The 20790-nt window shown below is 46.1% G+C and overlaps 1 protein-coding gene across 1 annotated transcript in view; it reads left to right on the top strand.

Moving 5' to 3' along the window:
- Window positions 1-4507: 4507 nt before the first annotated feature.
- col27a1a (collagen, type XXVII, alpha 1a) overlaps window positions 4508-20790 on the top strand; it is a 66324-nt gene continuing 50041 nt past the window's right edge. Inside the window, exons 1-4 of the mRNA XM_030085212.1 lie at window positions 4508-4854; window positions 9038-9108; window positions 15072-16588; window positions 20388-20441. Coding sequence (XP_029941072.1) covers window positions 4802-4854; window positions 9038-9108; window positions 15072-16588; window positions 20388-20441 — 1695 coding nt within the window. The 5' untranslated portion in view covers window positions 4508-4801. The remainder of the gene's footprint in view (window positions 4855-9037; window positions 9109-15071; window positions 16589-20387; window positions 20442-20790) is intronic.

Raw genomic sequence — 20790 nt, 5'->3', positions numbered from 1 at the left:
GGATACAGCATCATAATGACCAAGCCAAATATTTGTCTAGTCTATATTCTGAGAGCATAATGAAGTCCTTTTACAGAAGGCATCACTGGAATCTGGACATTGATTTTATGCCAGAGAGAGCAGGTTTCACTCGGCCCTGCTGTTTCTACTTAGGCTGCCCTGGTCTCTGGTGGCCCAATCCAAATTCAATACAGAGCCCTGTGTCCAGAATAAGAATGAAATGTAGCTCTGTTTGACAGATGATAAGTACGGAATCGGAAATTGAACCTGGATCTAATCAGGAGATAAGTTGCGCACTAAGGTGGGATTTCATTATAAAGTGAATTGAATGAAAACTTGCCTGGAATTTAAAATGTTTTTTTTTTTTTTTTCCCTACTGTACATGCTGTCACCTTCCACTGTTTATGGAGGGAGGAGCTTTAAAGGTGGAATTTCACAGCGTCCGATCCAGCAGGTTTCTCTCTCTCACGTACGTATGGAAGACCCTGGATACCCGCGAACACACTTCCAGTGTGTATGTTCAGCAGATCGCCTTCGCTCCCGCTCGCGCCGGCGTGGACGGACTCCTTGGCGCGTTGCGCCTCTTTGATGGTGTCGTGTTGTTCCTGTGTCGATAATCTCGCTGGCTTTCACGTTCTGAAAGATAATTCAAAAACTGTTTGTTTTTTTTTTTGGTAATGTTCTCTGAACAATGTTCTGTGATGTTCTTAAAATTCCAGAAGCTTAATCACACTCGAAAAAGATGTCGTCTGCTGAAAGACGCCGTCTCACTTCAGTATTTATATCTCAGAATGTGGTGTTCTTCGGGGTTGGGAAGTGGCTCGGTGGTTAGCACTCTCTTCTCACAGCGAGACCGGCGGCATTTTGTGCAAAGTTTGCATGTTTTCCCTCCTTTCTGTCTAAAAAGCATGTTTGATGGTCAAATTGCTCTTAAATATAAACGTGAGTGTGTCGTGGTCTGGACCTGACCATGGTGTACCCAGAATTCATAGTGCTGGTGCTTATGGAGTGAATAGTAAAGAAGTCTTTCAGGACAATTATGTCTTTCTAACCATTTTTCCACTTTTTTGCAGATGCTGACAGGATTCAGCAGTCGTACTTTTCATCATTGTTGCATAATGCCGGGGACCAATTACAGCTGATACGTACGTTGTAGATAAAATTGACATTGTTTGAATTTTGAGTCACTCCTGGTTGATTCAGGCCTAAAAAATCTATCCAAGTTACAGTGACTATAAAAGGAAGCTTTTGAACACGGACTGCCACTTTATCTTACAAATTGATGTTTTTATCTAATATATTTTGCTTCATTTTGGTTCATCTTTGTGTCAAAACAGATGTTAACTGCCATGCGGTGTGTATTTTATCTCTGGAAATTTACAGTTCAGTCACTCCCCGACTCTCCAAAACAGAGCTGCTGAACTCCGCCTTGAGCGAAAAAGATAAAACCCCTGACCCTCCTCCTCCTCCTCCTCCTCCTCCGCTGAACCCTCCTCACCCCAAACGCATTCAAACAAACGTCAAACACTCTGCTGTGCTAAAAGTGCATCGTTTATGTGTAACACAGGCGCTGCAAACACTGGAGGAATTATTCTAAAACGAGCTCAGAGTTGTGAAACTTAATTTCACACTCGGACAAGTGCAGATGTGTGTGTGTGTGTGTGTGTGTGTGTGTGGCGTTGACAGTGCGTGCTGCCGGCCCCCAGAAGAGCACGTCTCCCCCAGCAGGTTATTCTGGTGTTATTACGAGAACTCAACATGCTCATTATGGTCGTGGCACTGTTTTCAGGGTGGCTGTCTCCTCTGGTGTGCCAGGACTGGAAATGTCTGTGGCGAGCGAATGACAGGGAGAGAAGAGAGAGAGAGAGAGAGAGAGAGGCTCAGGACGAGTGCAGCGAGGGAAGCAGCGAAGATTCAGAGGACAGAAGTGAAGACGGTAGAGGGGCGCATGTGAGTGCGGAGTCGCAGATTAAAGAGGAAAGACAAAGGGGAATAATTGAGGCGCCGGAACGGGATTGAGAGAGGCAGACAGGGCAGCAGGCAGGAGCTGCTTTGACCACGCTCCACCTCCGCGCTCATCCCCAAACCCACCAGGAAGGAGACAGAACCGGGAAAGCAAACAGGCGGACACAACCACCTGTAAAAGGAAAAACACAGGCCGCCGGGACGCGCACGCACACGTGCATTCACACTCTTCCAAACACACACACATTCCTGGTATGAACAGTCTGCTTGTGCACGGAGAGAGACAGAGCACTGTCTGCGCCGACAGCGCCACCTCCGTAACCTCCGCCGCTGCCCGCCATCAAAACACGCCGACACAGAGGACACTGTCCTCACAAGCTGTTTATTTGTCGGGCGACATGCATGATGTTATTTCACGTCCAAAGCGCCTCAAAACGCCTTCATTTAAGGGTTTTTCGTTATTATATTCTAAAAATTGCACAGTGCAGCGAGTCTCATATAATCCTTTAATCTGATATGCAACGTATTTATATCACTTAGGAGCTTTGTCACCTGGGAACAATCCTGGACGTGCTAGTTATATAAAATAAGTCTGGCATCTGGGTAAATAAAAACCACGAGAACGCCCAGCCGAGCCCAGCACCTAATTTTCTTCGCTTTCCAGTCTGCCCAGACACTGTATTGGTTGTTTTTGTGTACGTACGGTGCATGTCTGACTGTAAACACCGATATCCAAGCAGGCTGTGTAGCCGTCCGTCCTGCCGTGCATCAAAGAGCAGTCTTGTGTCCTCACCAGGCCCAGGCTGCAATTTGGGCTCGAGGCGTGGCTCGGCACCCATCGGGCTGTGTCCGCCCTGCGCACCAGTAATGACCCCTTCCCTATGGGGAGCGTTTGATCTGGGCTGCCTGTGTGCTTCAGCAGGACCTATTTCGGGAGCGCGGGGGGGGATAAAGGGAGCTTTCAGACTTGGTGCCAATGACCATAATTAAGCAGCTTTAAGGGGTGGCAGCGAGCGCGCGAGCAAGTACGGAGTTTGTAATTTGGACGACGGGGGCAGAGTCGCCGTGGCTCATTGGAAGCACGCGGGAGGGTCGGGTGGCACCCGGCGCGGAAACACAAGGCCGGGAGTGTGTGAAGGGGGACTGTAAAGAGGATGTTAATGACCCCGGTCCATTAGCACCCGCCCCCGGGGCTGAGCGACCCGTGGGCCCGAGCCGAAATGAGGGGAGGTCAGAGTGGCTGACGCACGCCGCCGGCCACGCCCGAGCCGGGTGTCATTCAAGGCGACCTTTCAGCGCCGAAGGCCCCCGGCTGAAAACCGTGAGCGGTAATGGACCAGAGCCACTGAGATCTTTTCTGTGGAGCAATCATCAGAACGTTTGGACAGTCATTGAGAGTCAGAGTTTAACTGGGTGATTCGGTGATAAAGCACTGTAGAACTGTTTCAGAAATCTAAATTATACAAGTTTAACTCGCGACAACTAAGATAAGACGACTGAAAATGAGTAGTCCGCATTTAGAAAGCCTTCTGTGGTGATGGGAAGCAGCTCAAAGCAGGAAGTTTCTTCGAAATTCACCCAACTTACCAAACCACCATTTGTCGCTGACCGAGTAGCATCATCTCTGCGACCACAGTGGACTTTGGACTGAAAGTTATATTTGTCTAAGACTTCTTATATAATCCAGACTGCGTTTCAATGGTGTCCAGTGTCTTTATTACTCTGCTTTTCACTCAAGGAATCCATCAGCTAAATACTTTTTATTTTTGTTTGTAATCAGTTTTGACAGAAATGCAAAATATGTCACCCGTGTGTGTGTTGTGTGTGTGTGTGTTCGTTCTTGAACGTCTCCAGCAGATGTCGGCTGGTAATTAGCTTCTCTGCTGGCTGTAGCAGAGGTCTCTGGTCGGAGGGCCCGTCCCGCTCGGGGCCGTGACCCCTCTTTAGGTAATGGGAGCTGATCCAGGTGCTTCTTCTCCTGCCTGTCTCCATTTACACGTTTTCCCCAACATCAATGCAGATGCCTCACATGGAGAAATAATGCAGAATATCCCGGTGAAATAATTACATTTTGCGCGGCGTTCAGCTCACATTATGACTGCATGTGACCAAATGAGCGCAATAATTGCAGAGAATTATTAATATTAACATAATTTGGTTGTTTTGCAACTGTTCACTCATATAATTTTCAATCCTCTTCCACATTTTTCCACCTGCGAAAGTTCACCTCTTCAGAGGACAAAGACTGCTTGGTGCCGTTTTAAATTAATCCCATGCGTTCAGCAACAATGTGGTGAATAAATAAGGGAAGAGTGTCCACTTGTGGTTCCTCCCTGAGGTTAAACGGTGCGGAGGGGGTCGGGTCCGTGCGGCCACCCCCCTGGAGAAGGCGTGCAGTTGCTCCAAACAACCACTGGGCTTTGTAACTTGACACCTGGCTGCGCGGTGCGCCTTGCCATCGCTTTACCCACAGAAAGCCTATTTAAAAAGGAAAGGAATGAGTCCGAGCGCTCCTGACTCCGTAACTCCCCTTCCACAGAGCCCAGCGTTTCTCTCTCCGGCCGCGCGTCCCTCAATCCGGATTCGGCATAAATGAATGAAACACGAGGGAATATCGGCAGAAAACCGCGCAGGAGAACTCTCTGTCAACCCAGCCTGCCGCAAGGAATTTATGCCGGGCTTGACAGGCAGTTCAACATGAGTTTTTCCCTCTGGAGGTCCATCTCAAGCCTGTCAGATGTGTAAAGCGGCGGCCGGTGTCTTCTGCCCCCCTCGCAAAGGAGTCACGCTGTGATTAACGGATCAGGTTTTTGACTGCCGGGACAAATGAATACAAATGAATTTAGGCACCCGAAGGAGAGATTGCAGAACCTCTCATCTAGACACAAAGTAAGTAACAACCCCACAACTGTTTATTGGTGTTTGGCTGAGAGGATGTTGGAGAGAGAGAGAGAGAGAGAGAGAGAGGACTGTTGTTGCTCTGGATGCGTCCCGTGCGTCTTTTTACGCGCGTACCTGTGCCGTGCCGGCTGGCGCTGGTCCAGCTCCCGGCGCAGGACTGGTGTCCTCCTGGGGATTACCGAGGCTCTCAGAAAGGGGGGCTGTTTGGATCACGGATGTCATTTGTGTGGTTTTCAACAACAACAACAACAACAACAATGCAAGATTAAACCAACTGTTCCAAACTCGATTTCCCTTCCTGTATTTCTATAAGTGGGAGCTTCTTTTGCTTTTGTGCAACTTAAATTGTGATATTTGGGGGGGAAAAAAGTTCAAAAGTTTTGTTCCTTCTTTCTTGTTAACCTGCCGTTTCGTGTTTACTACACTGACTCATCAGGCGAAGCGAGCAGATGAGGAAATCATTCAGTCTCGTGAAGTTTAACGAGAGGTCCATCAGCATCCCGCAGACGGTGTCTTTGTTTTGTTGGGATGCTTTTCGTGTTTCTCCGTTTTACGCGTTCTCCACGGCCACGTTAGGAAGTCTGCCTCCAGGTAGGTGAAGAAAAGACTTCAAAGAAAACACGTTTTAAATGACCAGCAGCTACAGGCGTCGCTTCATCGAATTAATCCTCTACAGGTGACACGAGTTCTACCTCTCTGCAGTGTTTTACGCATTTATTTCCAGCACGCATCTTCAGAAACGGCAAAAACAATAAGGTCTGATATGAACAGTTTCAGTTTTAGGTTCTCATTCATTCATTTATTGGCGCGCCGTTGACCCACATTTGGTTTTTACTGCACATCTTGTGGTTTAGGTAATAGATGATTGTTCAGATGGTGGTAATATTCTCATCCAGGGAGTTGGGAAATCCGGGGATTTCACGCAGTTACCTCGTTATTCAGTGGAAGAATAGAAGTTGGCCAAATCGGAGTCATCACACCTTCCTGGATGTTGCGCAGGAGGTGGGATGAGAAAAGAACGAACTTAAAAAAAAAAAAAAAAGAACTTGGACGCATCTGGAGGATGGGTTACATCCTCGCAGTTTGAGCTCAGCAGGTCTTTAAATAAAGTGACTGGCTTCATGAGTGGATGTGTCACCTGCCAGATGTCAGCAGCAGGACGAGTCATTCCCCGGTTTGTCCACACGGTGTCGCTCTGTCGACTTTATTTACTGTTAATTGCTTTAAGCTTTTTTTTTTTAATTGAAATTTAGAAATGGAACACTTTTAGCACTTGGAGCAGCTGTAGATTACATATTAAGTTGCTGCATGTGTCTCATTTATATATATTCTTGAAATTCATGAGCTTAGTTTAATAAAAAGAGTCTTATTGACTCTTTAGACGGTTAAGAGAAACTTTTTTTTTTTTTTTACTGAAAAAGTCTTACAAGTGTGTGACTGGCCTGTACACGCAACTCAGCCTCAGTTGGTGTCAGTTCGTCCACAGGAATTTTCCAGTGTGTGTGTGTGTGTGTACACCTTTGGGAAATCCTTTCAGGGAATCAATGAGTCGTCCAAGCTCATGAACAGAAATGGAAACTCCACTGGTCTTTTCATTTATTTATGTTTTCTTTCCTGAACTTTAAATCGGTGGCTGAGTTACAGAGAAGGTTTTCTGTTTGTAATAGCTTCTGGAAAAGGGAGAGAGGCAGTTTGTTTAAGGGGGTTGGGGGGGGTTGATGGAGTGGAGGCTTAGGAAAAGAGACAATGATGGCAAAGAGTCTAAATGACATAATAACAGAGGAGTTATGGAGAGCGAGGAAAATGAGCATCGATTTACTTTCTACTCCAGATTATATAACGTCACGGCGTCTCTCTGAATGAACGCTGTTGCCACATGGGGATGTTATGCCGACGCTGCAGCAGGCATTCAGATACTGTGACTCAGTCTCTCCGTCGGTTTATTGTTCAGTCACACTGCTCTGGATCCGTCCCTTCACTATTCCTGTCTTCTCGACTTGGCTGTGCGATAGGAAAGAAGATTTGCTTGTTAACCGCAGAGAAAGAAAGATGGCATAAACAGAAGATCCCCGTCTTTGAAATCTGACTCTCAGCACAATATCCGAGTCGCACTGTCTGCTCTGCCGATGGCTCTGGAGGACGGGGTTTCTTTTTCTTTTTTTCTTTGCTTCTGAGTTGTGTTTTGCCCACTCAGCTCCGCTCTGCCTCACCTCGGGGAGTCCTGTCACGGCTCGCTGTAGCAGGATGAAAACCGCACCACTCGGGGTCAGCGTGCGGATGTCAGCCTCTCTCATTTAAATTCCCGATCATCACCAGCCGCCCTGACACAAGCGCCTCAGAACCGCCCATATGGGAAATCCTAAAGAAGCTGCTGAGAAGGTTTTTTTTTTAGTATTGATAATCCAAAGAAAACAGTGTGTTTTCCCAGGGAACCTCTTCCTCCACAGATGTAAACAGGCCGAGGAACAGAATAGGAATCCTTTATTTCTGTAATCTAAGCATTCATGACTCATTTTCAGAAAACAGATCTTCTCCTCAGCTGATAAGACACTGAATCAGACTGTAATCGGCCTGCGAGAAACTCACACACTCACGCACACAAACACACACACACACACACACACACATCCTGACTAGCCGCGGCCAGCTGCTGTGTGGGAATGACTGTGATGAGGCTTTATTAGCAGCTCAGAGCTGAGAGAGCAGGAGACAGACATCGCAGACATCCTCATGAGCACACACACACACACACACACACACACACACACACACACACACACACACACACACACACACACACACGTCATTCAGGCCGGTCGGAGAAGCAGCGGCTGGTTCATGTTAGGTCTGAGGGGTTTTTTTTTTCCCCATGGGAGACAAGACACAGGCTCTTCAGGACAGAACCAGTAAATATGTTTATGCAACGCTGACCGTCTTTCCCACATTCACGTATTTGGAGTCCGCGCCCCCCCCCCCCGTTCGCCTGCCTCCCTTCCCTCCTGCCCTCCAGACACAGCTGTTATACACATTTCCTCCTCCGACGTGAGTGTGCGACCATGTGTGTCTGGATGACCTCCAGCGGTAAACAGTGGCTTCCCGGCCTGTCACCAGATCTGGGTCCCCCGCCGAGGCCCCCCCCCCCTCCCCCCCGGGCTCCACTTGCCGGTCGCCCTCTTCAAGTCGTGCCGCGCACCTGGACGTGGCGCGGCCCGCTGAGGCAGTTTCTGAGGAAAAAAGTGTGAAAAGATAAATCTGACGTGCTGGTTCTGCTTCAGAAACCACAACTGGAAGCTGTTTGTGTTTCGGGGAGGAAGGTGCTCGTGGTCGTAGTAAGAGCTTTTGCAGAATCCGGCCTCCGTTAGTTATTTACATGGTAGCTCAGTTACAGAACATATGGTTTTGTTTGGCAGTGTTTTGATGCGATAGGATTATTCAAAGTCTCTTTTTTTTTTTATTGTTTTGGGATCTATTAGTACCCATTCAAGTCTCTTGGCTCAATGAAACCATCGACTACTTACAGGCAAATGCAGGTTTATCCACTTATTAGTGCCACTGTTGAAGAATGCACGTATTAAAAACTAGACTACATCATTTATAGACCTTTTACATAAGACTAATAAACGCAAATGCAGTTTTTTGTTTTTTTTTCGTCCACCAGTAGCAAAAGGTGAAAGGCTCTGATAAAAACTGCTGACTCTATGAATTCAGAGCTCAGGTTTCAAAGTTGGACTTAAAAAAAGCGATGCTCTCTATGGAGTAAATGAACGTCGCGGCTCTGGAAAGTCCATGTCGTGGTAGGAAGGTCAATAAAACAAACAAATAATCTAATTCTTTCAATTCACCCCATGATATCATCAGCAGAAGTGCTTTCATGAAGAGTTTTGTATATTTTGGAATAAAAAAAAAAGCTTCTTCAAATGATGTATTGGAAGGGAAAAGATGAGTTTTTCCAAGGAAGCAGAGATCCAGACGTCTTGCCCCCCCCCCGTGATTTCTGGCGGGGGAATGGGCCTTCCAGTCTCATGACTGGACTCTCACTGAAAAAGAAAGACAACCCAGCCGAAACATTATGGAAACGATTCATTTGTGAGGTCGTCTGTTTTGATTTATCGGTGGAAAAAGATGCCATCGCTTGCCTGCGTCTAACCCGCCTCTCTTTTCTCCCCCACAGGAGAGCCCTATTGCTCTGTACAGTTTTATATTGTACTTGTTACCTGGGACTTACGCAAGTACACCCTGAAGGTAAGCGGCACGCCCCATACCTGTCTCACTTTCTCACCTCTTTTTAGGTCTGTGAGCGCAGGAGAGAAACCTGTCGGGCTTCTGAGAGTGCAGGGCAGCGTTCTGCAGTTATTCCTCGCCTGTTTGGTCACGGCCAAAGCACGTAAACACATTGCTGTGAGAATTGGGCCAACCGTTGCCATAACAACAGGTGTTGACTAAGCTAAGTTGAAGGAGCGAGGGAGTGATCGGCTCGTAGATTCAAAGCTTGACCGCTACTCCCAGAAACACTCCTGCCTCCTGCTTCACGTCATGATTTACAGCGTCTGCTTGACAGGCCGTAATAGTCACCATTTCAGATGAAATATGACGGCTACTGCAGAATTTCTTCATTTACAAAGCTTTTACTGAGGATTTCCATACTTTCACTTGTGTAAAAACATCAATAGACACAAAATGAAACAGCGAAGCAAAGAAAAAGGTGTCATTTTAAATGACTGCCTTCAGTAGAGAGAACTTTAACCCTTCACTTCTGTCCTGTTGCTGCTGACAGGACGTGTATTTATCATCAACACAACTCCTCGACCCTTCATGATATCTCAAAAATTCAAAAACAACCAGAAAGGAGAGACTTAGAAGTTTTTAGTGCATATACGTGGCAAATGTTGAACAATAAATCCATCCAATTTGCAGATATTTAAAGTTATTTTGGAAAACAGACCAGAAACACTTACTGTTTGAACATAGGGTTAATAAAAGCATGTTGACCTCACCGAGAACTTAAAATGAAGGCCCCCAAGGAAAAAATAGTAAGAACAAACCAAAAAAAAAAGCATAACCTAATGGAAAAAATTCTCCTTGGTGTTAACATCGACCAAATCAGAGATAAAATATCTGACTGATATCGTCACATCGGCGAGTTCTGGCAGGGGAATAATCAGAAGTGGTGCAGGAGTGACTTATCTAACTGATTAGTTACTTTTCATAAGCTGTAACTGGAAAAAAAAAACCCCACTTCTGTGTTTTGCTGCACCTGAGCCGATGATACCGATAAAGTCGTTCCTCCAAAGCGGCGCCAGCGCCGTCTTCACAAACTGCCTCAAAGTAACAGAAAACGTCAGCCGTCGCAGGATTAATTGACGCTGTGAAGCCTGCTTTAGGGCAATTATAAAGCGGTGTCTGATCTTTTTATGTCTTGGGTTTGTCTTGACGTCCAGTCCTGCAGTGTGTCAGCCTCGGTGTTATGAGATTTGGAGGGTTTTCATGTAACTGAGGGACTTTTGTTTGATGTGGTTGAAGATGTATTTGGACAGCTTTTGATCCCGTCAGCCGCATTTTGTGCCACTCGGCGGTCATTTCCTCTAATGAACAGTTATAGATACAGTCCAGTGAATCGGCCCCCTCACTTCTCAAGTTATTATGATTGGGACTGACAGGGCAAACAGTTCAATAAGGCCGGCGACGCTGCGACTGCTAAACCCACGGCTGGCAAAACCAAAATGTCATCTCGTGTTCATTACACGAAGGCTAAACTTTCTTCTCAAAGTCAAACTGTGGTTTGAAGCTTTGGTTAAAAAGTCAACACTTGGTAATTTGTCTTTGCAATGCTCAAATGTAATGACTTTGTACATTTAAAACAAAATGGCCTTTTTTTTTTTCTAAAAACAACTATTGGAGCACATGTTGAAAACATTGTTTCTGCTTTTTTTAGATTCTTCGATCCGTCCTGGTTGTGGGTTTCTCAGATCTAAATTAGTCTAATTTATTGTTTGACTATTTGCAACCTCATAAAAAGTGGTATTTCAAGCAGGTGAGCACAGCTCCTTTTGTGACACTGGAACTGGTTGGAGGCAGTAAGCAGAGGCCGTCCTGTAATCACTGGAGAGTTTTGAGTGGATCGAGTGGATCCGTATTCTGAATGTGGCAAATTAAAGGAAACGGTGAAGAAAAACACTTCTGTTGATCACCCATCAAGACACAGTGGGCTCTGAAGGATCTCTCTCTCTCTAGATCTTTTCTCTGCCAAAACTCTCCATTGAACCTTGAAGCCAACTGGAAAAATTGAGCCTTTGCAGAGTTTTCCAGTTGTAATGACCCAGCAGCCTTGTTGGGACGAACATGTTCTGACGTAATGCATCCCAGTGAGATGACTGCATTAAGAGTTTGAAACTAATAATGCATGTATAATTACTGGCGTTTCCATGAGCACGATGAAACCGTGACAGAGCTGCTGTCTCTCGCCGTCCCGCTCCTTGAGGCAGGAAGTCGTTGCCTACACTACCCAGGATGCATTTGCAGCTGATAAACACACGTTGGCTGCATTTAAAAGAGCATGTTCATTGGTCGTCTTAGTTGTTTTAGTGCTGCATATAGTTGTTTACTTTCAAATGCTGGTGATTTGTTTAGTTCTGCTTGGAAATTGTGTCCCAGTTTTGGGAGTAGATGCACTTTGAAAGCCCCACACTTGAACAATTTGTGTGCTCTATGGCTGCATAATATTCTGCAAAATAATCTTTACATGCATCGTACGAAATACTGACTGAATTGCAATAAATACACAACATAACTTCCTGCTCATTTTGAGGTCATTCTAAATTAAAGGAAGATAATTAAAAGTATTGCATGAGATAAATATTCATTTTGTGTTTGGTTTGTTGCAGTAACCACTAAAGGATCTTCTTTATTTTTTTAAAAAAAGTAACTAACTGTATTGAAGTAGTGATATTTCAGTAAAACAGCGGTGACTGTGTGTGCATGTCTTTCTCACTGCTTTTAATCTCCTTTTCTTCTTGATTCTGGCTCAGCTTTTATCATTAGAATCTCCACACGAGTGCATACCATGTTAAAACTGCTTTGGCTCGCTAGCTGGAAGCATGCAACCAATTTTCAGCAACTTCGATTCCAAATCTGATGTTGTAGGACATGCACGCAGCATTTCGCTGTGGAGATGGTTCAGAAATTAATTTAGAAAACACGCTCTGGACTGAAACTGTCCAAAGCTCTGACACATGCTTCGGCTGACTTCATGCTGTACGAGGAGTACGGTTACAGAGAGAAGAGTCCTGGATTTGGCACACGGTGGAGCCGTGGGCTGCAGACATGTGTTAAACCCAAGTCTGTAAACTATCCTCTACACATCTAAAACCACGCCATTAATAATACATGCACCAGCAAAAGTACACGTTGTACTGAGATGGAGAGATTGGAGTCGGGAGTCCACAGCCGAAGCCTCGCTGCCAGCTCCTGTTGTCCTTTACAGCAGAGGAGACCACACAGCGAGTGGATGGGCATGCATTAGACCCAACGTATGGCCGTGCTCCTGCTTTATAAAGCCCTGGTGTTTTGGGGAAAGGGAAAGTCTTGCAGTTTAATACAGAACATGGAAAAACCATAAAGAAGGAATAATAAGTCAGATGGGAAAGGCGAGCTCGTATCTACGCTATCGAAGACAGAATTCTGTGGGAATTGATCAAACATTTTGTTAAAACTTACTACTGCTTCATGTTGAATGATCTGACACCCTTTTTTGAGAATCATTACTGTAAAAGAGTTGCAAGATGTTTTCTTTCAAGTGGATAGGTAGACATACGGATTAATAATCAACTTCAGTCGCAAAATTAGTTATACTGAAGAAACACCAACTTATACTATAACAGTCTATATGAATTTAACAAAAAAACAACAACAGAGAATGAATAAATAACTGAGAACAGAATCAAAAGGTAGAAGATACCTCTCTATGAGAGCAGCTCATATAACATGAATGTTTATCAAACCCATGTGTTTCCATTTTTGAACGTTCCAAACTCTTTAATGAAGCAAACCTTGTGAAATAGAAAGACAAGCATTTCATTGAGGTCGTCTCTGGCTGAGCGATGCGCCATCTGTCAGTCCCCCCTCGTCCTTCACACTTTCTTTTATCTCATCAACATTGCTCCCTCGCTTTTTGTATCTTGTCACAAGCAGGGCTTCTGTACACATGTCCCCATTAGACAAGGCCCGGTGGCCACAGGTCAGAATGAGCCCTCGGACAAAAAAGATGGCCGAGGGGCCTCGGTCTGAGATCAGAGTTCATCGGGAGAACAAGAACTGGGACTACTGACACTGGAACGCTGACATGCAGCGTTGGCTGAAAGGCTGGAAAATGTATCCCGTCGTAGCGCCTGGTGGTTTCTGTGGCCGTGTTCTGAAAGTCCAGCCGGACCGAACTGAGCAGAAGCACAGATGAAAGGAGAGATGCTCATGTCCTTCTCATTACCTGCTTAAAGCCTTAAAAAAGAAAGAAAAAAAAAAAAAAAACTAGGTATGAGGAAAGAAAACACTCCTGAAACCGTAACTGAGAATATAACAAACATGCAGACAGACTGACGACTGTCTTCAACAAACCCTCCCAAAACTGCTGCTTTTGTGCCTGAAAACTAGTAATCAATCAATCAAACTTTATGTGTATAGACTTTTTCATGCATGTTATTACAATTCAAACGGCTTGACAGCGTGATAACAAGACAAACCAAGTAAAGACCAGAAAACGGGAACAAAGAACAACAGTAAAATAAATAACACACACACACACAAAATGATTGTTAAGATCAAATGAAATGAAAAGTGAACAAAGCCAAGAGTTACACTCTGTTATACTTTTGTTTAGTTCTTTCAAACCTTAATTACACTCAGGTCCTCAGACTAAACGATGCGCCGTCCTAAGTCTGACGATGCCACTGGAGTCCAACATCAGCAGACTAGCTTTCCTCCGATCACATATCAGTCGTCCGACGAGCAGTGCCACCTTCTTGATGTGAGCTGCTCCTTTTTGAGAATCTGTTTCAAAGCAATGAATGTGCTGCAATTTGTTGAGGCATCAAACGTCTGGCGTTGACTCCAGAAGTCGGGACGGAACCTAAACGGTCAGAAAACGCACAAAACATTCAAACAGGGTCGGCGTACGACTCACACATCATCATTATCCGAGCCGGATGCCTGTTTGGACATAAACCAGTTCTGGACTAAAGTTACACTCACCAGCCGACATAAGCAATTTTGTTGCCTCAAAACCCCAGAGAGTTTATTTTTGTTTGTTTTTCCACTTTTTTTTTTTTTTTTTTTTTTTTTTTTAAATTTCCATGCTTTTTTCCTCCTCCTTTTCATCCTGCAGCATGTGAGCTTCGCTGGTTTGTAAGCAGGCGTTCTGTGCTGACGTTCGGAGTAAGAATAATGCCGCCGCGTCTGACGTCTCTGATCGGCGCTCTGCCTTTATCCTGCCAGGAGGTGGTATTTTAGTGAGATGACGTGAAAATCGACGGAGAAAAAGAAGAAAAAGCCTGAGAAATGAGATTCATCACCCCCTTTGCTTGTTATTGTTGGAATTATTTGACATTTTAGTGGAAAGCAGTGCTTTTTTTAAAGACAAACACGTCTTCCAGATTTTTTTTTTTCTTAGACTTGGAATAAGTTTTCTGAAAGTTGTATTTATGACCTGCAAATTTGCACAGAAAAAAATGCCAAAGCAGCTTAAATGAACCATATGATGAACCTTCAAGAAGAACAACTGACAAGATTATTACGTATCACTCACTAAACAGTTAATTTGATATTTAATCCCTGGACAGATTATTACAACAAACCCTCTGACCTTCCTTATAAAATGAATTATATTTCCACAAATATTATGTTGAACATACATATTAGTAGTTTTGTAACAACTAAAAGTTTGTAATGAGGCTAAATGCATGTGAATTTTCATACTTTTTGCATTTTTCAATGCTGAAAAATCATATGTTGTCCACTTGTAGAGCATAGAGATGCTATTTTTTATCAGAACTATGAAATATGATCAGCGGATTGATCTGAAGTCTCCATTCTTCAGATAAAACTTAAGATTTATCTGCCATTGCACAAAAAGGAGTACTCGACGACAGATGTGAACTTCTTAAATAAGTAGGTGAAATCAGTTGTGTGTCTCACACTTCTCTCTCCCTCCGTTCCAGATGTGGACATCCTCCAGACGTTGGGCCTTAAGGGAGAGACGGCGTCGCGCTCGGTGCCAGCAGGTGTCATTCCGTTCAGATCAGGGATCATCCTCAACCAGAGGGCCAACATCGAGGCTCCACTGCGCTCAATCCTTCCGGCGGCCGTCTGGCCCAACCTGGCACTGGTCCTGAGCGTCCGCTCGCACCGGGTCAACAGCGCTTTCCTCTTCACCCTGCTCTCAGGACGCAAGAAGCTCCTTCTTGGTCTGCAGCTCGTGCCGGGCAAACTGGTCCTCCACACGGGACCGAACACTTCAGTGTCACTGCCGTATGAGCCTCACGATGGCCAGTGGCACCAGCTGGCGGTGGGAATTAACGGACAGAAAGTGACTCTATATGCCTCCTGCGGAGAGCAGAATGTTTCAGCAGACTTTGGGTGGGGCAGCGAGGAGGGACTGGCACCGGAGCTCCAGGGCTCCTTCCTCCTGGGGCGTTCAAGCCAGCAGCAAGCTTCAGCTCACTTCGAGGGCGCCGTCTGCCAGTTTGACCTGGTTCCTTCTGCACAGGCAGCTCACAACTACTGCAGGTACATTAAGAAACAGTGCAGGGAAGCCGACACGTACAGGCCTAACCTCCCCCCTCTGCTGCCTATCCTACCACGAGAGAGAAACATCACAGCTACTGCTGCTACCCCTAAACGCGCCGGCCCGGTAACCGCCAGGAAAACCACGGGGTTCAGCCTCGCCAGGAGTGTCGCCGCCGCTGCCTCGGCTGTCAGACACGCGGCCTCCTCCCAAACGGTGAGGCCGAGCCACGGCACCGTTTCCACCCCGCTGCTGGGTACCGCCATGCCGGTCACGGTCCAGCTCGGTTTGGTTTCCCCACCTCTCAAGACCAGGGCCGAAACCGTCACGGCCCCACTCAGGACAGCAGCGCCACCCACAAGACCACCGACCCCCAAGCCCACGACTTCTAAAACTACGAACCAGAAGCCCGTTAAGCCCACTTCCCCGAAGCCCACCCCTCAGAACAGCTCGAAAAAGGCAGTGACGGGAACAGACAAGCAGAAGAAGCCAACGGTTCCTGCTACATCCAGCCCCAAACCCTCCAAGACACAGTCTGACTCTGTCCTCGTCAACCAAGGTGCCGTCACCAAGAAACCGCAGCCCACCACAGCCAAGAAGCCATCTCCCAAACCCAAAGTCGCACCGTCCAAAGCCACTCCGTCCAAACCTAGCACCAGCCCCGTCAAGATTGTCCCTTCAAAACCAACAATATCCAAAATCACTCCCTCAAAGTCAACAATCAACAAAACTGCGGCGTCTAAAACCCCCAAGCCAGTCTCTAAACCCATTACCAAGCCAACCAAGCAGACCAGAACTACCAAGGCTCCAGTCACCGTGCGGCCGACCAAGCCTCCGTACAACCGGGTAACGCCGCCTGCTACCGACGGCTTCCTGAGCTGGGAGGTGCCGCCGACACAGTTCTCCCTGCTGGCTGGACCTGTGGGACAGAAAGGAGAAATAGGCATGCCGGTAAGAGTCTCTGTTTGCTGAGAATGAGTGTGTGTGTGCAAAAGCAGTTTAAAGAAAGGAAAACCAACACTAAGGGTTGTGTAAAGCAACAGTGATTAAGAAACTAGCGTAGGTTTTTTTATTTTTAACATGATACATTACATGAGTAAAGATTTAAAACGGCCTCCAAAAGTGTATCAGTCAGATCTTCACCAAAGTGGGTCCAGCTCTCGAAGGATTGGAAATAGGATCCTGCTGCGATAGTTGGTTAAAATGGTTCTTCGCTTCTCCCACAGAGGTGCGATCTTCCCTTTTCTTGCTTCTACTTTCTTTTTCTTCAATGCACAGAAACCTGCGGGCGGGGCGTGACGTGTCAGGTCTGACGCCTTGCCGTCTCAGCACCAGATTCCTCTGTCGGAGGGTGCTAGTGGAGGTCGCACGGCCCCGTTTCAAAGCCAAGTCAAGGGTCAAAGCAGTCAGTAAACATTCGGCTTCCCAATGCGTTCGCAGAGGTGGGCCAGGCCTTTCACTGTCCCTCGACACAGGAACACTGAGCCAGCCATTTTTTTTTTTTTTTTGCCTTTGTCAGAGTTCAGTCCAAGCCTCCATCAGTTCCTTTCGGGTTTATTTATGCGTTGCCAGTTGCGATACGACCGTCTCATGGCACCCTCGAGTTAAAAACCCGGCAATTCCACATGAGCAAGCAAAGCAGCCGTGGAAAGACGAAGCCTCCAGCGGATCCAGTTTCAGAGATGGCGACTTTCTGCTTGGTATTCGTGTCGTCTCAACCAACCACTGAGATCAAATTAAGCTCCACGTTTCATTTTCAGTAATGGATAAATTGTTACTGCTTCTGAATAAGGTGAAGTGAAATATGTGCTTTCCATACAGCTATACCAATATTTAACTTGCGAACGATAACATACAGAACTTTCATGACTTCATAAAGTGCATATAACTGCTCACCTTCTTATATAGAAGCAGAAATTGCTCCTCAGTGTCTGAGTCTGAGCAGCAGTGTGTAATTTGCCGCTGCAGACGGCAGAGTACAGTGTCTAGGAGTTACCTCTGCGCCGATGTTCGCGCCACACTTTACTGTCATTACAATGAACCAAATTACTGTCATCCCGAAAGCAGCAGCTGTTATCCTGACATAAAATGCTGTAATCTACCATCGGAAATAGATTGAATTGGAGAGTCAGTAAACAGTTGGCTTTTGCCAAAAGGACTGTCTGCACCAAATGAAAGTGCTGGCGATATGTTGAGGTTGATATTATACCAAACATATGGTCAGCTACACCGATCTGAGAAACCAGAAACATCCAGAACGGTTCAGAGCAAGAAAACAAAAATCCTTACATTTCTGCTGGACTTTCCATTGAATGTGTATGAAAGCATGTGTTTCAGATGTTATGACAGCGTCGGGTAATGTTGGACATCGTCGGGTATTTATTGAAAGTGCTCATGTGTGCATGTGCACACGTGGGTATTTGCGTGCATGTGTGTACGGCTGTACGTCTCAGTGGGTTAGTCGAGGAAGCCAGTGTTGCATCTGTTACAGCACGGCTCAGATTCTTTCAAACACACATGCCGTGCACATCACTCTCTTCCACCAGCACAGTATTTCACTCTCTGACAAGACTGCAGAGTCTTCATTACAGAGGTTTTCAGTCATCACATGATACATCCAGCCAGAAAAAAGGCCTGCCCAACTACAGACGTGCCATGAAGTCATGTCAGTCACCTTTATTAGCTTGATGCAGGCTTTTAGATTTGTTATTGATTGCTTTAGTTACCTGAAAAATTATCTACCATCTGAGGAGGTAGGGGTGTGTTCCTCCTCCTGAAAGGCCTCAAGCTCCTCATTCAGCTTCACAAATGACTTCCTGTGTTCCTCTGCACAGCTGAATGTTGTTTACACGTCATGAACCTTCAGAGCTTCAGTTTTAATCTGATAATTGTTCACCTGAGGATGTGCTGGCACCGAGAATCCATTTAATTTGAACCCGAGTGGACGGTTTTCTAAATTCCATGCCTATGCACACTTCTGTGTTCATTTAAGTACCTGGAGGTTGCCTGTAAATAAGCACTCCCACAGCTATGAAGCTTTAAAATGGACTTACTTTGTCAAATTACGCCACTGAGGTACAAATTTGCACTGTGTAGTTGTAGATTTAAAAGCTCATCAAATAGGAACCGATAATGCCTTTTCACAGAGAGACCGTGGCTTCAGACTTTCTCCAAGGCACCACCAGCAAGTCCAAACATCCTACCTGAAAACGGCGTCTGCCATCACGTTTTCTTTGATTGAAGAATGCTCACTGATGTGGGAATTTCAAGCGACTCTCACCTCTAAAAAGCCAGAGATAGACACGGTCCAGGATGGACAGGTGCAAACAGGGTAATAAACAAGCGAGTGTGAAGAAGAGCGGCTAAAGCAGGGGGTGGAGGCGTGACGACTGACAGGAGAGCGTGTTGACGCTGCTGACGGATCTTCGGGCCACCATCGAGGACGCCACCTGCAACAGTAGGGGTGGTCTCCGACACGGACGCCTGTGGAGGGGTGGCGGTCTCCAGAGAGATATACTTAAGGCATGCTGTTCACAGGAAGTGGTTACAATCAAAACGTGCGACGTGTGGATGTTTCGACCCTTTTTATGATGAATTTGACTTCTGATAGAGATTCTCTTTGAAATACATTGTCGAGAGACGGAGGTAAATATTAGCCATGGATAAGACGAGCTGACTTGTTCTCACTGTTTACAAGAAATGTTTGTCTTTGTCAACTTCATGAGAATTACTTAAACTAAACATTCAGTTCCAGAAATGTACATTTCGGGCTCCGTTTACACAGCTGTTCCATCGTTTTTGCATTTTTATTTCAGACACGTTTCGCAATGTTTTGAACACACTGTCTGTTCCCATGGAAACGGCAGAAATGCTGAACGCAATGCAGTCTTCATTTTGGGACACTAGTAGTTTCTGTTGTTTGTTTTTGTTATGATAGCACACACACACACACACACACACACACACACACACACACGAGCGCACACAGATTATACAGTATAAACATTACCAGTAGGAGTACAGAGACGTTTTTTCATGGCCAGACGGTGAAGTTGGGTTGCTGCTGTTACAGGAGAGAACGTGGATTGGGATTCGTGACACGCTGGAGGCAAACCTTGTTTTTATCGTCCATCTACTGAGCATGTGCAGAACTATTTACTCTGGCTGTGGCGTGCATGCGCAGTAGCATTCAGAAAAACTGCATCTTCCTCTGTTTGTACAGAGATGGAGTCAGTGTGTTCATAAAGATGCGTTTTTTTTTTCCCCGTTTCCAAGTATCAGAAGTTTTTTGCAAACAGATGTCTGAATGCAGATTTACTCCGGGACCCCGAGTCGTGTCGGTCGGCCTCGTCGGCCAAAGTAACCACCGGCGTTCTGTTTTCCCTCACTTCTCCTTTTCCTCTTTTTTGATTAAAAGAAAACGCCAGCCTGATAAAGACACACAGGGGCATTGAGTGGCGCAGGAAATGACCTGTTATTTCTAGTGTTTCTACGGTTTCCTGCCGCGCGGGCTCGGGACGTCTTGACGGATCAGGCCGAGCTCTCATCACCCTGAGATGGAATTGCTTCGGAGGGGAAAAGGTGTCACCTTCTCGACACAGTGCAGCCTGTGTGATGCAGCCGTGTTCGCTGCGGGCGAACAGGGGCTCAATGCCCCGACCAGCTTTGACAGAGCGTTGCAGATAAAAATGTCTTGGGCTTTTGAATCGGGTGGTTTTCATGCGTGGCTGACTCGGTGATCTCTCTCCAGGGACTGCCGGGACCTCCAGGGAAGACGGGCCTGCCAGGCAAGAGGGGTGATCGAGTAAGTCTCCTTCAATCCCTCACAGCCACATCAAACACACTCCCATCTGTGGATCGACTGTCTCGGACTCCGCTCTCGATGCATACATGCATACTGTGTGCACTGTGTCCTTTACTGCCGCTGAGCGAAGGTTCGAGCTCAGATAATAACCGCCTCGGCAGAGACGTGGTTCAGAAACCCAGACAAGCGAAGACATTTAGTTTTGTGTCTCTCTTTGAAGCCTAAAAGGTAAACTCTTGGACTTTTTTTCCCCCTGCAGTTTCAGTCATAATCTGCAAAGCCAGGCTTTGAAATTCCTCCTGTCAGGCACGTGACACACGCAAACTCTCTCCAACTCTGACACACAGAG

The sequence above is a fragment of the Salarias fasciatus genome (genome assembly GCF_902148845.1).
Source record: "Salarias fasciatus chromosome 7 unlocalized genomic scaffold, fSalaFa1.1 super_scaffold_4, whole genome shotgun sequence".
Classification (NCBI taxonomy): Eukaryota; Metazoa; Chordata; class Actinopteri; order Blenniiformes; family Blenniidae; genus Salarias; species Salarias fasciatus.
This window is presented reverse-complemented; position numbering and strand designations above follow the sequence as displayed.